Source organism: Bos indicus x Bos taurus, chromosome 10 (genome assembly GCF_003369695.1).
Source record: "Bos indicus x Bos taurus breed Angus x Brahman F1 hybrid chromosome 10, Bos_hybrid_MaternalHap_v2.0, whole genome shotgun sequence".
Lineage (NCBI taxonomy): Eukaryota > Metazoa > Chordata > Mammalia > Artiodactyla > Bovidae > Bos > Bos indicus x Bos taurus.
Window position 1 is genome coordinate 70,853,167 of NC_040085.1, and position 21,433 is coordinate 70,874,599.

The window sequence follows — 21,433 nt, forward strand, 5'->3', positions numbered from 1 at the left end:
GAAAGCTGAATGCTGAAGAATTGATACTTTTGAACTATGGTGCTGGAGAAGACTTCTGAGAGTCCCTTGGACTGCAAGGAGATCCTACCAGTCCATCCTAAAGGAGAACAGTCCTGGGTGTTCATTGGAAAGATTGATGCTAAAGCTGAAACTCCAATACTTTGGCTACCTCATGCGAAGAGTTGACTCACTGGCAAAGACCATGATGCCGGGAGGGACTGAGGGCAGGAGGAGAAGGGGACAACACAGGATGAGATGGCTGGATGGCATCACCGACTTGATGCACATGAGTTTGGGTGAACTCCGGGAGCTGGTGATGGACAGGGAGGCCTGGCGTGCTGCAATTCATGGGGTTGCAAAGAGTCGGACACGACTGAGTGACTGAACTGAACTGAACTGAACTGACACCACAGTCTACCGGTTAATTATACATATTTGTGCTAATTTTATCTCTCAGACTCTCTTGTGAATATCTGGATAGTAGGAAAGAACAATGTATTTTTCAACTTCCTGTTGTCCCCACAATTCTTTGCATAGTGAAGGCATTCAACAAATGTCTATAGAACTGAATAAAATAGATACAGTAGTTAGTAAAATTGTTGGCATTAGGCTTTAAAAACAGACGCCACATTTAAACATGGATCGAGAGAACTGTATAGGCCAGCCCCAAGTAGTAGAAATATGATGCAAGTTACATGTGTAATTTTCAATTTTATAGTAGCCAAATTTAAAAAAACAGGTTAAATTCATTTTAATAATTTATTTAGCCCCATTATTTCAACAGGTAATCAATATAAAAATTACTCATGAAATATTTCACATTTTTTCCATACTAAGTCTTCCAAAGCTAGTGTGTAGGATGTACTTACAACACATTTCAGTTCAAATTTGCCACATTAAAAGTGCTTTTATAGCCACATGTGGCTACTGGCTATTATATTAAAAAGGTGCAGAGCCCAGGGTAGGAACCAAGTCCTATCTTGGTTGGCTGAGTAGCTTTGTTATCCTAGATAAGACCTTTAACCACTCATTTCCTTGGTTTCCTTCCAGAGGGCTCTGGGATGGTCATTTCTTATTAACGCTTTGTGTTCTTTTTAAGAGATTCTCTGCAGAGCTATACGTAAGTGGCTCTTCCCAAACACTTCATTTATTGCTTATTCACCTGCCAAGATCTGAACTATCACTCTCACTGCCCTAAGAAATGGTATAAAGTGAAAGTGAAGTCGCTCAGTTGTGTCCGACTCTTTGCGACCCCATGGACTGTAGCCTACCAGGCTCCTCCCTTCATGGGATTCTCCAGGCAAGAGTATTGGAGTGGGTTGCCATTTCCTTCTCCAGGGGATCTTCCTGACCCAGGGATCGAACCCAGGTCTCCCGCATTCCAGGCAGACGCTTTAACCTCTGAGCCACCAGGGAAGCCCAAGAAATGGTATAAAAATGTATCCAAATTATAATTTCAGCTTTATATATATGGAGTAAGTCGAGGAAGTGAGAAAGAATTCCCTCTCGTGAGTATTGTGGCTTGCCTTTCTGTCAGCCTAGCCTCAGGAAGGCACCTGTTAGAATTTTGCTTGGTCCAAGAGCCCTTTCCCCTTCCCGCCACAAGGTCCATGGTCCCTTCCGCTCTATTAGGAAGGTTTCCTAAGTCCTCTTGGCTCTCAGTTCTTGTTGTCTGAGAAAACAGATCCTGCCCTAACAACCGTTGCTAAGGGGCGGAGACTTGGAATTGGTTCCTGAGACCAAATACTCCAGGATCTAATACTGTGGGCGCATGCGGCGACCTTCTTTGAACTCTCGCGAGGTTTCGTCTTCCCGGAAGCACCGAAGGATCTTCGCTGATAACGGCGTCGCGATGTGTGTGGACTGTGTGGAGAAGGAATATCCCAACCGGGTGAGCGAGTGGGCGCCGAGAACTGCCCGCTCCCTTGGGCCATGGCCGCCCCTGAGGCTTCTCGTACCCCTGGGAGGTCTGGCGTGGGGCGGACTCAGCCGCTCCACCCCATCCAGTGACCCGGTAGCTGTATCTAGGTACCTGACAGTGGGGACAGCCTTCAGCCGTCGTTTCCTGCAGATCCCCACCCTGGAGACTGGGAGCAGCCGTCGCTTCATTTCTCTTGAGCTCCAGGGGAGGGAAAAAAAATCCTACCACCACCACCAACCCAGCCGAGAACAGAGTTCGCCCCTACCCCTACCCTGGTCTTATCCTCAAGCTTGATTTGATGGCATTCAGTGCTCCTCCCGAATTCGAGCGCTAGAAGGGACCTCTGAAGTCATCTGTTCTAACCCAATTTTGCTGATGAAATTAATGTCTGGAGGCGGCAAATCTCTTGCCAAAGTTCACATTCTAGTTAGTATGAAAGGCAAGACTGGAATTCTGGTTTCCTTGCTGTTAACCTTCTTTTAAATCTCGGTTCCTTTCAGGCTCAGGAAATTGCGAAGCTTGTTTACTCTCGTTTCGTTCAACGTATAGTTACTGAACATTTGTATGCGTGTTAACTTGCGAGCCGTCGAAGAGCGTACGTTTACAGGGTCACGTGGCTAGCAAAAAATGACTAGTACCTAAATACTATTCAGGTGTAGAGAAGGGGGAGAGCAATAGGAAATAGTGGTGTTCTCCCCAAAGAAAGGTGGCGTTCATTTGAGACTTGGGTGGAAAAGGAAAGGAAGAACTGAAGGCTGGGGGAAATAACAAGGATTCTCATATAGGCTGCTTCTGTCTCTTTAATAATTTGAGTAATACTTAGTCTTTTGGGGGAGAAGGAAATGGCAACCCACTCCAGTGTTCTTGCCTGGAGAATCCCAGGGATGGTGGAGCCTGATGGGCTGCCATCTATGGGGTCGCACAGAGTCGGACACAACTAAAGCGACTTAGCAGCAGCAGCAGTAGTCTTTTGGGAGGCTTTTATAATACATCATGAACACTTATATCGTATAACGTCTTTGAAAGTAAAGGTCTAGCATTATATAAAAAAAAGTAAAAAGATGTATCCTGAATGACCTGGCAGTTCCGATTCTAGAGAAATAAATGCATGTTCCTGGAGAATGTTCATAACGGCGTTGTTTGTGGTGGTGGTGGTTTAGCCACTAAGTCGTGTCCAACTCTTGAGACCCCATGGACTGTAGCCTGCCAGGCCCCTTTGTCTATGGGATTCTCCAGGCAAGAACACTGGAGTGGGTTGCCAGGCTGGAAAAATGTGGTGTGGTCATAGAACAGAAAGCCGTGAGTGAATGGAGCAGTGGCTCTCAACTGGGAGCAGTTTTGCCTCCTGAGGGAATTGGACAATAGCGGGAGATATTTTTGGTTATCAAGACTGCGGTCCTACAGACACTTAATAGGTAGAGGCCTTATGCCTTTACATTTCACATACTTTTCTGTATTATGGTCTATTTCATACTTTTTTTTTTTTTAAGTTTAAAGAGAGATTTTTGTGAATCCAGTAATGAAAACTGCACATTATAAGCACCATGAGGAAGATGTTTGCTGTGGATAATATATTAAATTGGGGAATACCCTGCCTCAGCTTCCACTGCAGGGGAAACAGGTTCAATCCCTGGTCCGGGAACTAAGATCTCATATGCCGAGGTGAGGCCAGGAGAAAAAAAAAAAGTATATATATATAGTTAGATTTTTAAGAGTTGAGCTTATCAAAAGACAAAAATTATATTGAAGTTTAGACGATACACTTTAGGCTTTGGACAGCCATCCAAAAAAAAAAGAATAAGGAAACAACTCTGAAACCTGCTATATAGGAAAGTGGATCGTATGGTTGTATGTTGAGATGATGGGATGGGGGAAAATGTAAAAGGACAGCCGTACAGAGCATTTGGGGAAACCAAATGGCAGCTGTAGTTATAGGCATGAGATGATGAAGACGTCATATCAAAGAAAGAATTAACAGGACTAAAGCAATTTAATATAGGAGGGAAGAAGGGAAGAGCATTCATAATCTCAAGAGTTTTCTATCTAGGCAGCTGGGAACTTTGGAAGTATTACAGAAGTTTGAGCCATATGGGAAGGAGAACCAAAATTGGGGGAGCAAATGATCAGATTGCTTTTTTTTTTTTAATCGTGTTTCATCTGAGGTTGAAACTGTAACACTCCAGGAATAGGGTAAAAATATAGGAAGACCGTTTGGGTAAGAGATTCAAACAGATGAGTCAACCAAATAAAGGAGTCAGGAAGAATTTGTTCACTTAGGAAAAGAATGTAGAGAATCAACCAGTGTCGAGAACTGAGCTTCAAGGATTAAATGAATTTAGAAAGTGAAAATAAAAGTAGAGGAAGAAAATAAAAGTAAAGCTTTGAGGTGATTGGAAAACCAGGAAAGTGCCTGAAGCAGTTTTCTCTGATTTTTATTCTGTTCTAAAGTTATTAAAAACTGTCATGAGGAAGAATTGGACTTTTATTTGAAATTCCAGAAGGCAGATTCAGAAATAATTAGTGGATGGATGTTAGGGGGCTATAGGCTTTAAATCAGAATAAAGAACTTTCTAACAGATTTTTTTTTTTTTAATGGAATGGGTAACCTTAAAGAAATTGAACTCTGCTTTTCATTCAGTAGAGACTAAATGATGTCTCGAAGTCTCAGGGATCCCTCCAACTCTGGGATTTTTTTTGAAGTCATGAGATACTTTTAAGGACAGTAAGAGCAGAAGCCATTCTGCTTGAACCTAGCAAAGAAAAAGGTACTAAGGTGGTAGTAGCAAGTATAGTCCACTTATTCAGAAAATTTGGCAGAGAAAAATGATGGGTTAACATGTTGGGTAGGTCTAAATGCAGAATGAGCAGGTAATAAATAGTTAATTGTTTAGGCTTCCCTTGTGGCTCAGCTGGTAAAGAATCCGCCTGCAATGCAGGAGACCTGAGTTTGATCCCTGGGTTGGGAAGATCCCCTAGAGAAGGGAAAAGCTATCCACTATGGTATTCTGGCCTGGAGAATTCCATGGACCGTATAGTCCATGGGGTCGAAAAGAGTCGGACACAACTGAGGGACTTTCATTTCACTTGGTTACCTAAAATGGCTGGACTTCGGTGGTGAATGTTTTTCACAGCCTAGAAGATTTCTTACAGAGCTCTGGCCCTCTTGTTTGTAATGTTACACCAAGAACTTGAAGTCAGACTTGAATCGAATTGGAAATGAACCATACTAATTTTTTGAACTCAACTTTTTTTACTCAACTATGAACAAGATTACTTTTTTTCATTTAGAAAAGCATTTAGCAAACCAGTTAGAACTAGAACTCTACTGCATTTTCTAAAATAACTGATTAGGCACAAAATTGTAATAAAACATTTCTGTATCAAACTAGAAATGAAACCTATACTTCATATAGTTCAAGTTTCGGCTTTAACATTCTTAGTAATGTACCAGCAATACAGAAATAGAGCATAAATTTAGATTAATCAGAGGGAAGTAATCAGTGTAAATTTGTTACATGTTTAAATTAGAAATTATGTTTTATATACTTTACTTTAAAATTAAACTATGAAAGTTCCTGTACTCAGATTGTTGTTTGCATGTGCATGTTTGCTCAGTCATGTCTGACTCCTTGTGACCCTATGGAGTATAGCCTACTAGGCTCCTCTGTCCATGGGTCTCTCCAGGCAAGAATACCGCAGTGGGTTGCCATAGCTTACTCCAGGGAATTTTCCGTGACCCAGGGCTCGAACTCATGTCATCTCCTGTATTGGCAGGCAGATTCTGTACCACTGCACCACCTAGGAAGCCCAAATTGTTGTTTAGCATCAAACCATATTTAATTAAATGCTGAGTCTGATATATAATTTGTAAAACAGTTGTATGGAAATGGATGCTGCATTTTAAAATGTCTATATTAAAAAAAAAACAAACACACAGGGGACTGTTCTGGTGGTCCAGCAGCTAAGACTCCTCGCTCCCAGTGCAAGGGTGTCGGGTTTGAACCATGGTCAGGGGACTAAATTCTATATGCCACATTGTGATTGCAGCCATGAAATTAAAAGACGCTTACTCCTTGGAAGGAAAGTTATGACCAACCTAGATAGCATATTCAAAAGCAGAGACATTACTTTGCCAACAAAGGTCCATCTAGTCAAGGCTATGGTTTTTCCAGTAGTCATGTATGGATGTGAGAGTTGGACTGTGAAGAAAGCTGAGCGCCAAAGAATTGATGCTTTTGAACTGTGGTGTTGGAGAAGACTCTTGAGGGTCCCTTGGACTGCAAGGAGATCCAACCAGTCCATTCTAAAGTAAATCAGTCTGGGTGTTCATTGGAAGGACTGATGCTAAAGCTGAAACTCCAATACTTTGGCCACCTCACACAAAGAGTTGACTCATTGGAAAAGACTCTGATGCTGAGAGGGATTGGGGGCAGGAGGAGAAGGGGATGACAGAGGATGAGATGGCTGGATGGCATCACCGACTCGAAGGACGTGAGTTTGAGTGAACTCCGGGAGTTGGTGATGGACAGGGAGGCCTGGCGTGCTGCGATTCATGGGGTCGCAAAGAGTTGGACACGACTGAGCGACTGAACTGAACTGAAGACCTGGAGCAACCAAATAAATATTTTAAAAACAATCTGGAATCAGTAACTTAACTTTCCACTCTAAGACACTGAAAAAGCAAGAGCAGACAACCCAAAGCAAGCACTAGAAATGATACAGATTAGAGTGGCAATGAATGAAATAGGAGATAATAGAAAATGGAGAAAATCAGCAAAATTAAAATTTGGTTCTTTAAAAACTGTATTTTCCAGTTTTAAGTACTCCCTGTCAAAACATATACACTGATAACTTATTCCATCTGAAATAATAGTGTTTTTGAAAGAAACAAACTGGCCCAATCCTTGTCAATATATTTGCAGATTTCTCAAATTTGTAAGATTTTATCATAATATACTTTCATCCTAATTATCATCATAGTGTTTAACCATTTCTTGCTACGTATTTGTATACCTTTATAGATCTTCAACCAGGATTTGGCTGAATCACATTTTCTAAAGATTGTTAACTTTTGACTTTTTTTCCTGTCTTCTTCAAACTGTTATAGCTTACTATTATTACTGCTGAGTTGATTTAGATTTTATTCTTCTCTTTCCTCCTGCTGTGAAAACCTCAAACGCTTCTCTGAATACTGTATTCTTTAATTTTCTTTCCCAAATTTGAACATTAATAATCTTGCTTCATCTAATAAAATAATCATGCCTCACTGATGAAGGTTACCCTCACTTTCAAATGACCAGGGCCCTTAGAGAAAGCCCCATCAGTTTCTTGGGTACTTTACGTGCATTTTCCCATTTCAAGAATTTATTTCCTTACCTCACAACATGTACATAGGTATCTTTTCTCTTCCTTCAGTATTTAGAGTTTACATTTGGCCTGCTTATATGGTCAGATTACAGAGGTTAGACCATATTATATAAAGTGCCTGTGTTTATGTGTGCACTTGTGCTCAGAGTTCTGTTAATAATTTATTTGAACATGGTATTTAGATGTTTATTCTTTTAAGAGTTTTTTAAAAATTCCTTAATTTCTTAGTCTTTGACAGTCAACTTTTCTGGATTCAAGGCAGTACCAGTTCAGACCGCAACAGGCTTTTTGTCAAAGTTTATTAATTCTAGCTGAGCTATTTAAAATCCTAAAAGATAATGCTGTTAAAGTGCTGCACTCAATATGCCAGAAAATTTGGAAAACTCAACAATGACCACAGGACTGGAAAAGGTCAGTTTTTATTCCAGTCTCAGAAAGGCAATGGCAACCCACTCCAGTGTTCTTGCCTGGAGAATCCCAGGGACAGGCGAGCCTGATGGGCTGCCGTTTATGGGGTTGCACAGAGTCTGACACGACTGAAGCGACAGCAGCAGCAGCAGAAAGGCAATGCCAAAGAATGTTCAAACTACCATAGAGTTGCCCTCATTTCCCATGCTAGCAAAGTAATGCTCAAAATCCTTCAAGCTAGGCTTCAACAGTACATAAACCAAGAACTTACAGATATATAAGTTGGATTTAGAAAAAGCAGAGGAACCAGAGATCAGATTGCCAACTTTTGTTGGATTGTAGAAAAAGCAAAGGAATTTCTATTTCATTGACTACACTAAACATCTGTTTCATTGAAAAACATCTATTTCATTGACTAAACTAAAGCCTTTGACTGTGTAGATCACAACAAACTGTGGAAAATTCATAGAGATGGGAAAACCAGACCACTTTACCTGCCTCCTGAGAAACCTGTATGAAGGTCAAGAAGCAATAGTTAGCATCGGACATGGAGCAGTGGACTGGTTCATAATTGGGAAACTAGTGCGTCAAGGCTGTATATTGTCTCCCTGCTTATTTAATTTTTATGCAGAGTACATCATGTGAAATGCCAGGCTGGGTGAGTCACAAGCTGGAACAGTGTCGCCAGGAGAAATATCAACAACCTCAGGTATGCACATGATACCACTCTGCTGGTAGAAGGCGAAGAGGAACTAAAGAGCCTCTTGATGAAGGTGAAAGAAGAGAGTGAAAAAACTGGCTTAAAACTCAACCTTAAAAAACCTAAGATCATGGCATCTGGTCCTGTTACTTCATGGCAAATAGTTGGGGAAAAAGTGGAAACAGAGGCAGATTTATTTTCTTGGGCTCCAAAATTACTGTGGACAGTGACTGCAGCCACGATATTAAAAGATGCTTGCTCCTTGGAAGAAAAGCTATAACAAACCCAGACAACATATTAAAAAGCAGAGACCTTACTTTGCCAACAAAGGTCCGTATAGTTAAAACTGGGTTTTTCCAGTAGTCATGTATGGATGTGAGAGTTGGACTGTAAAAGAAGGCTGAGCGCTGAAGAATTGATGCTTTTGAATTGTGCTGGAAAAAAACCTTGAGAGTCCCTTGGACAGCAAGGAGATCAAACCAGTCAATCCTAAAGGAAATCAACCCTGAATATTCATTGGAAGGACTGATACTGAAGCTAAAGGTCCAATTCTTTGGCCACCTGATGCAAAGAGCCAACTCATTGGAAAAGACCCTGATGCTGGAAAAGATTGAAGGCAGGAGGAGAAGCGGGCAACAGAGGATGAGATGGTTGGATAGCATCACCGACTTAATGGTCATGAGTTTGAGCAAACTCCGGGAGATTGTGAAGGAAGGGGAAGCCTGGCATGCTGCAGTCCATGGGGTCACAAAGAATTGGACATGACTTAGCAACTGAACAGCAACAACAATCATCTAACTAGGAAAAGAACTTGAGAAAGAATAGATATATGTGTATATAAAACTGAATCACTTTGCTGTACACCTGGAGCTAACACAACATTGTTAAATCAACTATACTTCAATATAAAATAAATAAGGTTAATTAGGTTGCTTATGAATAAATTAAGTTCTGAACAATTACTAGTAAGGCTTTAGCAAAGACCTCACTTGAGCCAGGAACATGTTATTTACAGTTTCTTAGTTACAGTTTCTTTCTCTTTTAAATGTCATGGTGTCAATCTGATGAATTACAGAAATTACCTTCTCTGCCTGAATCACACATATCCTAAGGACTGATATCTATAAGACCTGAAAGTTTATTTCTCTTTATTTATTTTCTGATATTTTTAAGGCTTGAGAAAATGCTTTTTCAACAGTCAACTGAACATCACATTGCATAAGATCATTTTTATTATTGGCTCAGAGTTTCCATTTTGATTAAATTTTCATTCTAGTTTTATGATACCTCATTTAGTGGTGTTGACTATTAGATTTTCTAACTTTTCCTTTTCATGTGTTATATTAAGACTTCATTAAGTTGTTTCTAAATATCCAATTGCATTTAGTCTTCTCTCTTAAACACAGTTAACAGACTTCAGAGACTTACAGCCCTAACACTGCCTCAGGTTTATTTACTATGAATAATACTTCTAGAGGAAAGCTAGTAATTTCAAAAATTACTTGGCATAAACTTCAAGCAAGTAAATTGTGGTCATGTTTTTTGCCTTTAGAGACTTTAAGTCTATTAATCATTTTCTCCAAGGATTTTGAAATATAAGAAAATTAAATCTCCCCCCAAAAAGAAAATTAAATCCCTGTTTTTCTTATTTTAGGGTAACATCTGCCTGGAAAATGGATCTTTCTTGCTGAACTTTACAGGCTGTGCAGTGTGCAATAAGCGAGATTTTATGCTGATCACAAACAAATCTTTGAAAGAGGAAGACGGAGAAGAAATAGTTACCTATGATCGTAAGTGGACTCTCTTTTTAACATCTAAGTCTGTTAGTAGATGTCATCTTTTGGGAACTAGGTTGTGCACAGTATTATGAGGTCTATATTACTATCATATTGCAACACATAATCACTAGGTTTTTAAGAGGAGAATATAGGTAACATCTCATGTATCTAGCAACATCATATATTCCACATAAATGACTTGCAGACAGCTGAAGCTTATGATTTAGGCACCAGTTTTCTTTTGTTTATCTTTAAAGACTATGTCTTCTGAAACAAGATATAGGGACTTTTTTTTAAACTTAGGGTCATCCATGTGAATTTTCACCTTCTACTATAGTATAATGCAATGATGTGCTTCAGCAGCTCTTAAGTGTTTAGGGCTGTTTGTCCTTACACTAAATGGCTCTGAGAAACAATTTTTTTAAGTCTTATTTCTGCTTTTATAGTTTTTGTCTCTTTTTGTTATTGTCAGTCTATCATTTCTTTTGCTGCTGTAGGGGTGGATGCCATCTTGATGTGCTGTTCCTCATCCTTGATACTGGGAAATGAAATAAATAACTATGTGTAATAAAAAATCAGTTCTGAGGTTGGCACTAAGAATCTCTGAGTAAACTTACATACACGTAGACTTTAGTGCGGAGAAGGCAGTGGCACCCGACTCCAGTACTCTTGCCTGGAAAATCCCATGGATGGAGGAGCCTGGTGGGCTGCAGTCCATGGGGTCTCGAAGAGTCGGACACGACTGAGCGACTTCACTTTCACTTTTCACTTTCATGCATTGGAGAAGGAAATGGCAACCCACTCCAGTGTTCTTGCCTGGAGAAATCCCAGGGACGGGGGAGCCTGGTGGGCTGCCATCTATGGGGTCGCATAGAGTTGGACACGACTGAAGCGACTTAGCAGCAGCAGACTTTAGTGCTCAGATATTATGGAAGCTATTTTAACTATTCACATTTCCTTTTTGATTGTCTCCTGATTTTTTGGTATGTTCTGACTATATGAAATAAATGTGTAAATAATGATATTTTTAAAGAAGGATGAAAAAGACACTAAGCCTTTAGAATAGAGTCAGAAAATAGAAAAATGTTCTACATTAGAAGAATCTTCTTTCTTTCAGCATATTTAATTTTTATTTTTCTAGATAGAGGATAGTGGTCAAAAGCAAGGGCTGGAGTGAGAAAGCTTGGGTTTGAATTCTGGTTCCAACACTTCCTAACTCAGCGTGGTCTTCCTAGTTACTTACACACAGTGTGCCTTTTTTTCCTTATCCTTACAAACGGCTTCCCTGGTGGCTCAGCTGGTAGGGAATCTGCCTGCAATGTGGGAGACCTGATCCCTGGGTTAGGAAGATCCCCTGGAAAAGGGAATGGCCACGCACTTCAGTATTCTGGCCTGGAGAATTCCATGTATAGTCCATGGGATTGCAAAGAGTTGGACATGACTGAGCAACTTTTAACTTCACTTCATTTCACAAAGGTGATAAGAATAGTATCTACCTTGTTGGGTTTTGAGAAGATTAAGTGAATAAACAGATAAAAAGTGTGTAGTATCTGGCACAAAATAAGCACTCAATACATCATAGCTATTATAATATTGTTTTTACTAGAGTCTTATTACTGCTAAATTCACTTTAATGTCTTGTGTTAGCTTTTTGTTTATGTTTGGGTAGTAGCACAGTTTCTATCATTCCTGAGAATAAAAGCTCCTATATAATTAGGTAGGTCCAGCTAGTTTAAAAAATACACACATCTGTTAATTGATTACCTTAGCTTCCAGTGGGAATTGCACATTAAGTCTCTGAGTTCAGGCCCTTAATTATATAGTGTTGCTGTGTAATAGAGTCTGAATTTTTTTTATCAAGGGGGATATTACAATGGGTTTCCTTTGTGTTAAATTTGGCAGAGTTAAGATTTTTTTAAAGCAATACCATGCTAAGAATAGAAATTTTACTGTCTTCAGACACCATCTAAGATTTAATTATTTAAGTCTCTCTCTGTTTCAGCAGATCTTTGTAAGAATTGTCATCATGTAATAGCCAGGCATGAGTATACGTTCAGTATCATGGATGAATTTCAGGTAAATGTATATATGTGGGTGTGTTATTGAGGGGAAGGGGGATAAGAAGAGTACACTTGACAAATCTGGGTATAATCTTCGTAAATGAAGTGCTCCCAGATGTTAGAGGAGACCATCCCTCTCTTCCACTTGTGTAAGGTGAGACAGACACTTTAGATGTGGGTGGATCTGTTCAAACCTGTCTTCACAAGAGTCACAAAGCAAAATGCACGCCTTACAGATGATATCGCTGCCCTGTCATTTTTGCTTATAAAGAGTAGCACCTTATGGCTTCTTGTAAGGTTACCATTGGGCCTCTTTTTTCTCTACCCAGTTATTTGATTGCACAGTTGTTGGCTTTAAGTGTTGGTCTGCCCACTGCCACCATTCTTGTAGAGCATGGAAATCGTGACCATGAGATTATCTTTGTTTCTGTTGTAGGACTGTAGTCAGCAACTCTGTGGTCTCAATTTTGATAGGATATTTGAATATTATTTGATAAGTAAAATAACACGATAGGTGTATCATGGTTGGAGGAGAGAAGCTGAACCACTGTAAGGGTAGAGAATAGGGATCTATTAAAAGATTAGTCCTTATACAACTGTGAGAGCATGTGAAGAATTCTACAAAATCCTACAGGCTGGTATAGGCCTGCAGTTGCTGAAGATTCACAGATCTAACAGTGAGGGAGAAGAGCTGGACAGTGGGGAGAGCCACGGACAAACTGGGAACCCAAGGACACACTCCTCTGTGTCCGCCCCTCACTGCCTCCACTTTCAAGGCTTCAGATTGAGTTACTTATTTCCTGTGAACTACATGTCATAGGATATAAATGTCAGGTAAGAGCTTTTTACTGTCAAGGGAATTTTGTTTTTTTGGTACTACTATGATTAGGGAAAAAATCTTCTACAGTAGAATCTTATAAAATAGTACAAGAGAACCACTTTCATTTTTACTTCAGTGTGGAAGAAGGCACTTAGTCACCTGTCAGAATCTGGTCTAATATCTTGTGGTCCATCTAAATAACATCCTGACCGCATCTCCCCAGCATCCAAAAATTATGCCTCAAAGATTCTTATATAATAGGTGTCTCTTTGGGCAAAATCAAGATCTCAGTGAATGAGTAGTGGCCAAATAGGGGAGTGAACATGTCAAGGACTTAAAGGAGCATCTCTCTCCATTCATGGGAGGACAGGTGTGCTTATAGCTATTTTCCAGCGGTTCCTGAAGCTCCTGTGAGGTTTTTAGAGTCCCTAAGTGAATCTTGAGATTGCCTGTTTATGCCCTAATTGAGCCATAGTGTGTCACCACCACGAGACCAAGGCCTAGCAGATTTTCCTTTATGACTGAGCACAGCCACTTTCAAAGCTGTCCCAGAAGTTCTTTGGGGTAGGAAGAAGGGAAAGGAAGATGGCTGTAGTCACAATGCCTAGATAGTGTGGAATTCTCTTGGGAATAAACTCGTTTTTAAACTGCACTCTACCTCCAGTTCTCTCTTTCCCAACATCCACTCCCTGCCACCCCCGTGTTCTTTATTTTGCTATCAGCATATTTGTCTTAAAATGATGCTTTCAGACTACCTCTTTGGCTTTTCTAGAATAGCTATCTTTAGCTCCAGTATACTGCCCAAGCCTCCCATCCCAAGGTTCTCACTGGGTTGGCAGCCTTCCTTTCTCTCATTTCTCACTGCTCTCCTTTTGCACACCATTCATAGCATTGTCCCAGCTTTAGTCTCTCCTCTTTCCCTCCTGTTGTAAAAAGTGTTATTTCCTCCTCTCTGTTATCCCCACAATGCATTTCCTCAGGAACTTCATGTTACCTTCTCTCCTCCTAGCTTTTTCTCAATGAGATTTAAAGCATTTTTACATTAAATGTATTTAGTTCTTCTGTATTTGTTAAAAGTAAATTAAAATTCTTTTGTTTCACTCAGTTACTTCTTTGATTCATCCTCTGATCATCTCTCTCCTTCCTTTTGCTTCTTTACTTGAATAGCTCTTTACCCTATTTTCCTTATTTCCCTTTGCTCCTCCTAACAATCTACAAATTGGTTTTCCCTTTACTTTCGAATTTCAAATTTCACTTTACTTTCAAATTTCATTTTCACTTTACTGAAATTATTCTCTCATAGATTCCCTATAATGTAGCCAAATCCTATGACCTTGCCTTCTTATCTCTCTTAACGTCTTTCTGGATCTGGTTTTTTTAACCATTGTCTTTTTGGAGCATTTTATCTTCTGGGGTCCATAGTGCTAGACTTTTTTCTTTTTAAATCATTTTGACAGTTGCCTTGCTTTCTCTGTGGTTTCCTTTCCTATTTCTCCCTGACATCTTTTCTCCTGAGCTTTGGCCTCTGGTCTAGGAACCTACTCTTTACTCTCTCAGATACTGAGCACACATAGACTCAGTCTCTGATGAAACCTAGGGTATGTCCTGGATCTCCTTCTCTAACCCTAATGTTCCCTCTGCCCTCCTTTCTCCCTTTGTTTCTCTTTCTTTTGTTTGGCTCCACTGTCACGCTTCATGTGAAGGACCATACCGCTCAAACCTAAAATACTGCAGCAGTCTCCACACTGTAGTCATGCACACTGCCCTCAAGTTAATCTTCTGGAAACACCCCATCCTGACACTCCTCTGCTACTCCTTATGCGGTGTACTTGCCCTGTTCCATATCACTGTCTTTATCCGTGCTGTTTCCTTTACTTAACTTGTCCCTTTCACTGTGTTCAAGCTAACTAAATCTTACCTCTTTTAAGCTGTACTTAAATTGTGTCTCCTTCTGCTTCTGAGTAATCTAGCCCTTTTTTGAACTCTTCTTGTATCTATTGCAGCCCCCGATTCGTAACTAGTCAATTGGTAACTTCTATCTCAGCCTGATGACCCCAAGGAGTCCTCATTCTCAGCTGCTGTGACTTACTTTCCTCAGCCTCCCACTCCAGCCCCCATCTTATTCCAACAGTAGTTCAGGTTCAGGGTGGGATTCCCACTGTTGGTAATGTTTTGCTTTGTTTGAAATGTCTTACGAGAAATTTAAATCAGAAGTAGGCAGACTAGGACTTCCAGAGGTCCCGTGGTTAAGACTCCATGCTTCCACTGCAGGGGCCTCAGGTATACTCCCTCAGGTACACCCCGAAGTTCTGCATGCCACGGGGTGTGGTCAAAAGAGAAAAAGGCAGAATAGTGTGTTAATCTTCAGTTCCCAGCTTCAGTTTGCTTTATTTGTACCTCTCAGGATTACTTTGAAGCAAATCCCAAACATTTACTACTTCTGTAAATATTTCAATATGAAGCTCTAAAAGATAAAGATTCTGTTTTTAAGTAGATTCATTTTTAACAAACAATGTTGTTAAAATAAGATTTTCTTATGGCAAGTGTTGAGGGGAAAGTAGAGACATAAGTACAGAGTTTAAATGGAAAATAAGTTGTAAGTGATTACAGGCATCCTGTATTTTTTATATCACCCTAAAATCCATTAAAAGGGCTATATATTTGCCTCAGTAAAGAAGAGGGAAACTGAGACTGCTTTTTCTTTGTCTGTGGACCAGGGAAGGAGAGGACCGAGGGTCAGAATTAGCAGGTAGTAATAGAGGGAAGAGCCCCGTGGGACCCTCAGTGTAAAACACAGGATCTGATCTTACCCAAAGGGAATTCCACCCACCCCACCATTTCTTCCAGATCACTCCCCTCAGGCTTTGCCCAGGTGGAGCCTTTGAAGATCTCCGTGAATGACTAGGAGGAATTCTGATTCTCCTAACTTGGCCAATTTGGGTGAAAAGTGTCCTGATCCCACCATATTCTTGGCAGCACAAGAAGATATGTTCCTGGCATCCCAAGTGAGAATTCTAGACATATTTTCCCACAGAAACACTTCTCTGTGTGGTTAGATTCTATAGGAGTTGTGCAGTATAAATTTAAAAGACTCCCTGGATTTCCCTGGGAACCTAACTGCATTGTGTAATGTTACTTCTGTGGGAAACTGCTTCTGCATTCCAAATAATTGACCTGCAATGAAATTTGGATTCCAGACTGCCTATAAATTAAAGATTATAGGTATAATCAGTCTTACTGATTTAACAGTTTTTCCAGATTATACCATATGTTAGGTTTTTTCTTTCTGTCAAGTTGCACTGTAAATTTTGCAAGGTCAGACCTTGTCCTCGCCTTTTCCCATGTCTGCCAGTGTGCCTGGCATATTACAGAGCCTTTAGGCACTTAATGAAAACTTGTCATTGGGTAGGTTGGTTGAAAATTCAAATAGTTGTCTAGCTTCACATATTTTCCCATATTGGGTTTATTATTATTTTCTTCTTCTTTTCCAGTGAGAGGTTGACATTCTACTAGTAATGTCTAGTGCGTGAAAGCAGAATTTGAAAGCAGTAAAACCTTGGAGAGAGTGGGTTTTAACTATTTTTGATTCATGAGACTCTTATTTGTTTGCTGAGCTCTAGCCTCTATTTCTACTGTGTGAGTGGAATAGACTTTAAAATTAAATGTGGTCTTTCAGGAAACAGTCTTTCTACTGCTATAACTAAGTCCTCCTGCTGAACTCTCTAGCAAGAAATGGTAGCAGTTGCTGGTTCTGAGTCTTCGTACTGTGGTCACTGTTTACCTCTCTGACCCTCTCTAGTGACTGTTCAGACCCATGAAACTCAAACTGCCTTGACTGATCAATTTCCAGCAGCCAGCAATCTCAATGTCAGGTGTGGAAATACTAATAGATTTAGTATAGATGCTTGTTTTCCTAAAGAAGATAAAAGGTTTTTAAGTAAAAGATTTGAAAGAAATATGTTTCTATAGTTTATGACCATATTACAAATTCTAGAAATGAACAGCTATAAAAACAGAACTTTGCCCTGAGGATTTTTGCTTAAAACAAAATACCTTCTGTCGCCAGTCTGGACATTTGTTAAGCCCAGGAAACATAAAACTCCTTAAAAAGATCAAATTCTAGAAAACTAGCTATCTAAATATGAGACATGAGATACTAGTGGATTTAACATAATTGTTTATTTTAAAAATTGTTTCTGTTGCGTATTAGTGTTGAATATCTTAGAAAGGAACAGCTCTAAGAACAGAAATTTGTCCTCAGGGGCGCACACTCAAATTGTTTCATTACTTTAAATAGCAGCACTGAGTAAGCCCAGTATATGTGTTTTCCAAATCCAGGAAGTAGCCATGCCTTTCCAAGATGACATTCTTGTAAACATAGTAAATACAGCATAGAGCATCAGCATGTATTAAATTTATATAAACAAAATGTTGTGGGTTACACAGACTAAACCTAAGACTTCACTTATAGGAAGAAAGTTGAAGAAATTGATCTACTGTACAGATAGTATATCCATGACAGTTTACAGAGGACAGGTTCACCAGAGAAAGTTATGAAGGCTGTTTCTGCTGGTTCCTCAAGGTAATTGTGCACTTTCTCTTGTTCCAGGAATATACCATGCTGTGTCTGTTATGTGGTAAAGCCGAAGATACTATCAGTATTCTCCCGGACGACCCCCGACAAATGACTCTGTTATTCTAAGCATCCTTCTGCAGTTCTGTAATAACACTGTTGTGTTGGTTTACAATACAGCAAGCCTGATGATTTGCTTAGTTTATAATGGAAATTATTTGCATATTATTTTTTGCTGCTTAGACTCACCTGTTCTTTGAAAGAAAAAGAGTTCCCTGGCAGTCCAGTTGTTAGAACTTGGCACTTTCACTGCTGTGGCCAGCATTCAGTCCCTGGCTGGGAAACTAAGACCCCACAAGCTGTGTAGTGCAGGCCCCACTGCCCCCACAACAGAAATAATTTAGGAGATTGCTGAGCTCTTCTGCTAAAGTTCCCAGTGTGTATCAGTGCAGCCAGGATGAGGCATCTTTGTTAGCTGTAAGTGGCTGAAAAAGAACTAGGATGGAAAGCACAACTAGTGCCCACATCTCGGTTCCAACAACAGGAATCTAGGACTCCCTGGAGAAGTGACTGAGTCTAGGACTGGGGCAGTAAATGTACAAGGTGAGCTTGGAGTATCTTGAGCCATAAAAAAAGGAAGTGCTTGAAGGGAAATCACAGTGACTGGGAGTATGTCAAAGGGACAGAAGAACCCCCCAAAGAACCTCCCAGTGACCAAGGCTGGAACAATCTGAGCAACAAAATAAAGTAGTATGGGATTATAACCCAAACTATAAAATAAATATTCATGAGTCCCTATGTGAATGACTGAATAAATACATATATTGGAGAGAATAGTTAAGTCCCCCACATAGGAAAATTTCAAATAATGTATGTAGATACTCCTAACTCCTTAACTATGGGTTTACATGACTTCCTTCCAAAGAGTAGAGTATGGAAAGGGGGAAAAGTAATTTTAACTTTTATTTCAATGAGAGATCTGACAGACATTAGCCTGGTGATCAAGATTAACATCACTGATGATAAGCCATGTTGATAGCATTACTCTTGATATGTGATAAGAATGACATGTTACCTTTGGGGTCTTCCTCCCCCAAACCCAAAACTTCAGTCTAATCATGAGAAAAACTTCAGATAAATCCCAGTTGAGAGAGAAATCCCAATTGAGGAAAATACCTGACCAGTACTCCTCAAAACTGTCAAGGTCGTCAAAGAAAGGAAATCTGAGGAGCTCTCATAGCCATAAAGAGCCTAAAGACACATGACTATTAAATGTAATCTGGTATCCTGAATGAGATCCTGCACCAGAAAAAGGACATTTGGTAAAACTAAGGAAATCTGAATAAAGAACAGACTTTAGTTAATAAAGTAGAATGGTTTCAGTTGCTCTAAAGAGATCTTACCTTGCATAGTTGAAAGAACACTGGCTTGGGTGTTGTAAAACCTGGCATTTAGGCCTCTGCCATTTGGTAGCAGTATAACCATTAAGCAAAGCGTCATGCTAGACTTTATTGTCTCTATAGAATCGCTGTAGTATAAATTGATATTATACTTCATGGTATTGTTAGAAGATTCAAAAATCATGTAAATGTAAAATGCTTTGGAAGGCATATAAAGTACTAGATAGGATGAGATTGTTTTAGTTAGTTCTCATTCTGAAATCAAAACTTAAGCGTCAGGCATTAAAGCAGAATTGTTTCTTGTTCTTATCTCAGACCCTCCGAACGGAGTGAGCCAAGTTGTTGATATCAGGAGAAAGCTTTGTTATGTAACAGGAATAATGATAATAGCTGAGGTTTACTGAATACTTACTATGTGCCAAGGCCATTTTAAGCACTTGTTTCGTCCTCATTAACCATTCCATGAGGGTAGGTACTATTGTTACCCAGTTTTAGAGCCAGATAAACTAAGGCAAAAAGAAGTTAAGCAACTGAGTCCAGGTCACGTAGTACAGTGATGCTCTCACAGTCATAGTGTTCAGTACACATGAAGTGTGAGAGTCTGGCAAGGTTAGGAAGAGGTCGAGAATATCAGTGACAGCACTCTGAGGAATCTGGGCATGTCAGACTAAGATTTATTATTCAGAAAAGTAACGCAGCTGTTCTTAGGGATCAGTTGTTTTATTCCTGGAAAATGTTTTCCACTTTCTGCAAATCTATATCTGACCTGCTGAGGAAATCATTTAGTGAATTGAATCCAGAAAGCAGAGAAAATGTTTCATTACTTTAAATAGCAGCACTAAGCCCATTATAGTTTCTGAATTGTCCCTTCTTGGAGTTTGCTATTACTTCCAACTTAAGTCTTTTGGAGTTCAAGAGTATGAATTTATATGCCCTTCCCAATATCCTCATGTCTATAATTATCTGTTTTTGGACAATATATTACAAAAAATTTAAACGTAAGATCCTACTTATATATTTCATTATTATTAAACCAGCATTGTACTGTGTTTGGCGATCTTCCTTATATATCTTATAGCATTTTTTGGTGGATCTAATAGAACAAAGACCTCTTAAATGCAGTTCTACTTCTGTATTTCTCTGTTTAAGTAAAGGGGAACCAGGCAAAAGCATTTGTCTTCTTTACGTCTTTCTCTGAGATGTAAGAAGAAGAAAGGACCTTCGTGGGAGTGTAGTGGGAAACATGAACTTGTGCTGGCATCTCATTCTTTCTCTCCCTGCTTCATGATGTACAGGCTGGGGTCGACCTAGTCAGGCTCCTGAAACTCAAAGCTCAGCATGTTTGCTATAGTTTTAATTTGCTCTATCTTACTCAAATGGTCTTGAGTTCTCCAAATGCTAATTAATTGACATGTGATATAGTCTAGACAGAGGCAGATATGGTTTGTTAGCTTGTAAGTCATCACTAAGAAGTATACATTCACTGTCGTTTATTTCAATGTAACAAGAATCCTTTTCAGTTTCATTCTTTTTTGTAAGCAAAGCTAAGTTAAACTTGACAGAATTTGAGGCTGTCAGTTTTAAAATGTATGTTTCTTGACTATAGTACAAGTCTCTATTGTGAGATATGCTGTGGTTGGGTAGAAGGGAAATCAAGAGACCTGGGTTTGAAACTTGCTCTGCCACCTGCTCATTGTGGGATGTTGGGCAAGTCATTCTCTCTGTACCTTGACTTCTATAGTGGAAAAGTAGACACAATCATGCCTCCTTCACAGAGTTTTAAAATCATGATATAATGTTAAGTGAAAGCATCATTAGGTCATACAGTCTGTGTACAGGCAGCTGTCAGGGGTCTGCAGGAACTCTGAGATAGAAGAAAGCACGGTTGTGTCATGGTTAATTGTAGAAGCTTTGGAGTCAGACTGAGCTGGGTTTAACTTTCAACCCTGCCCCTCACTAGACCTTTGTCCTTGAAAAGTTTCTTTCTCCATTACCAACTCTTTAAATAGAGATAAATATTCCTCAGGATCAGTATGAGGATTAAATAACCTAGAGTATAGAAAGTACTTAGGGCAGTGTGGGGGTATGGTATATGGTAATTTGGATGATGGTTGTGATGGTGATTATAAGAAATCACTAGATTTGAAATCACCTGTAAACATTTGGCTTGGACTTTCTTAATCTTAAAGTGAGGAGATTTAGTTATGGGAACATAGTTATGGAAATAACCATCAGTTTCAGTCTATGTATCTGGGCCCCTAAAATCACTTATTCTAAACTGTATTTTTTGTAAGAGCCCTAGAGGAATGATTCTCTCTGTCCCTCCTCTAAAGTAGCATTATTTCAGCACTTCTGGGAAAGCCTATTTATAGGACTTCTTGCTTCCTGAGTGCCCCTGGGGAAATT

At 39.7% G+C, this 21,433-nt stretch overlaps 1 protein-coding gene and 1 long non-coding RNA gene across 5 annotated transcripts; both read left to right on the forward strand.

Annotated features, from left to right (window-relative positions):
- Positions 1-1,756: 1,756 nt before the first annotated feature.
- On the forward strand, positions 1,757-20,076 carry CHURC1 (churchill domain containing 1). Of its 4 annotated transcripts, none has more exons than XM_027554337.1 (5): positions 1,757-1,891; positions 10,051-10,186; positions 12,177-12,250; positions 12,869-13,068; positions 17,664-17,749. In XM_027554337.1, the coding sequence occupies exons 1-4, from the start codon at positions 1,772-1,774 to the stop codon at positions 13,052-13,054; spliced, it is 516 nt and encodes a 171-aa protein (XP_027410138.1). In that variant the 5' UTR covers positions 1,757-1,771; the 3' UTR covers positions 13,055-13,068; positions 17,664-17,749. The 4 variants fall into 4 exon arrangements, with proteins under 4 accessions (XP_027410138.1, XP_027410139.1, XP_027410141.1 ...); XM_027554338.1 differs by having other exon boundaries at positions 12,180-12,250; XM_027554340.1 differs by lacking the exon at positions 12,869-13,068 and having other exon boundaries at positions 17,664-20,076.
- LOC113900503 lies at positions 1,898-4,063 on the forward strand. The gene is made up of 2 exons (XR_003513151.1): positions 1,898-2,516; positions 3,412-4,063. It is a non-coding gene; the product is annotated as an uncharacterized LOC113900503 (long non-coding RNA).
- Positions 20,077-21,433: the final 1,357 nt, after the last annotated feature.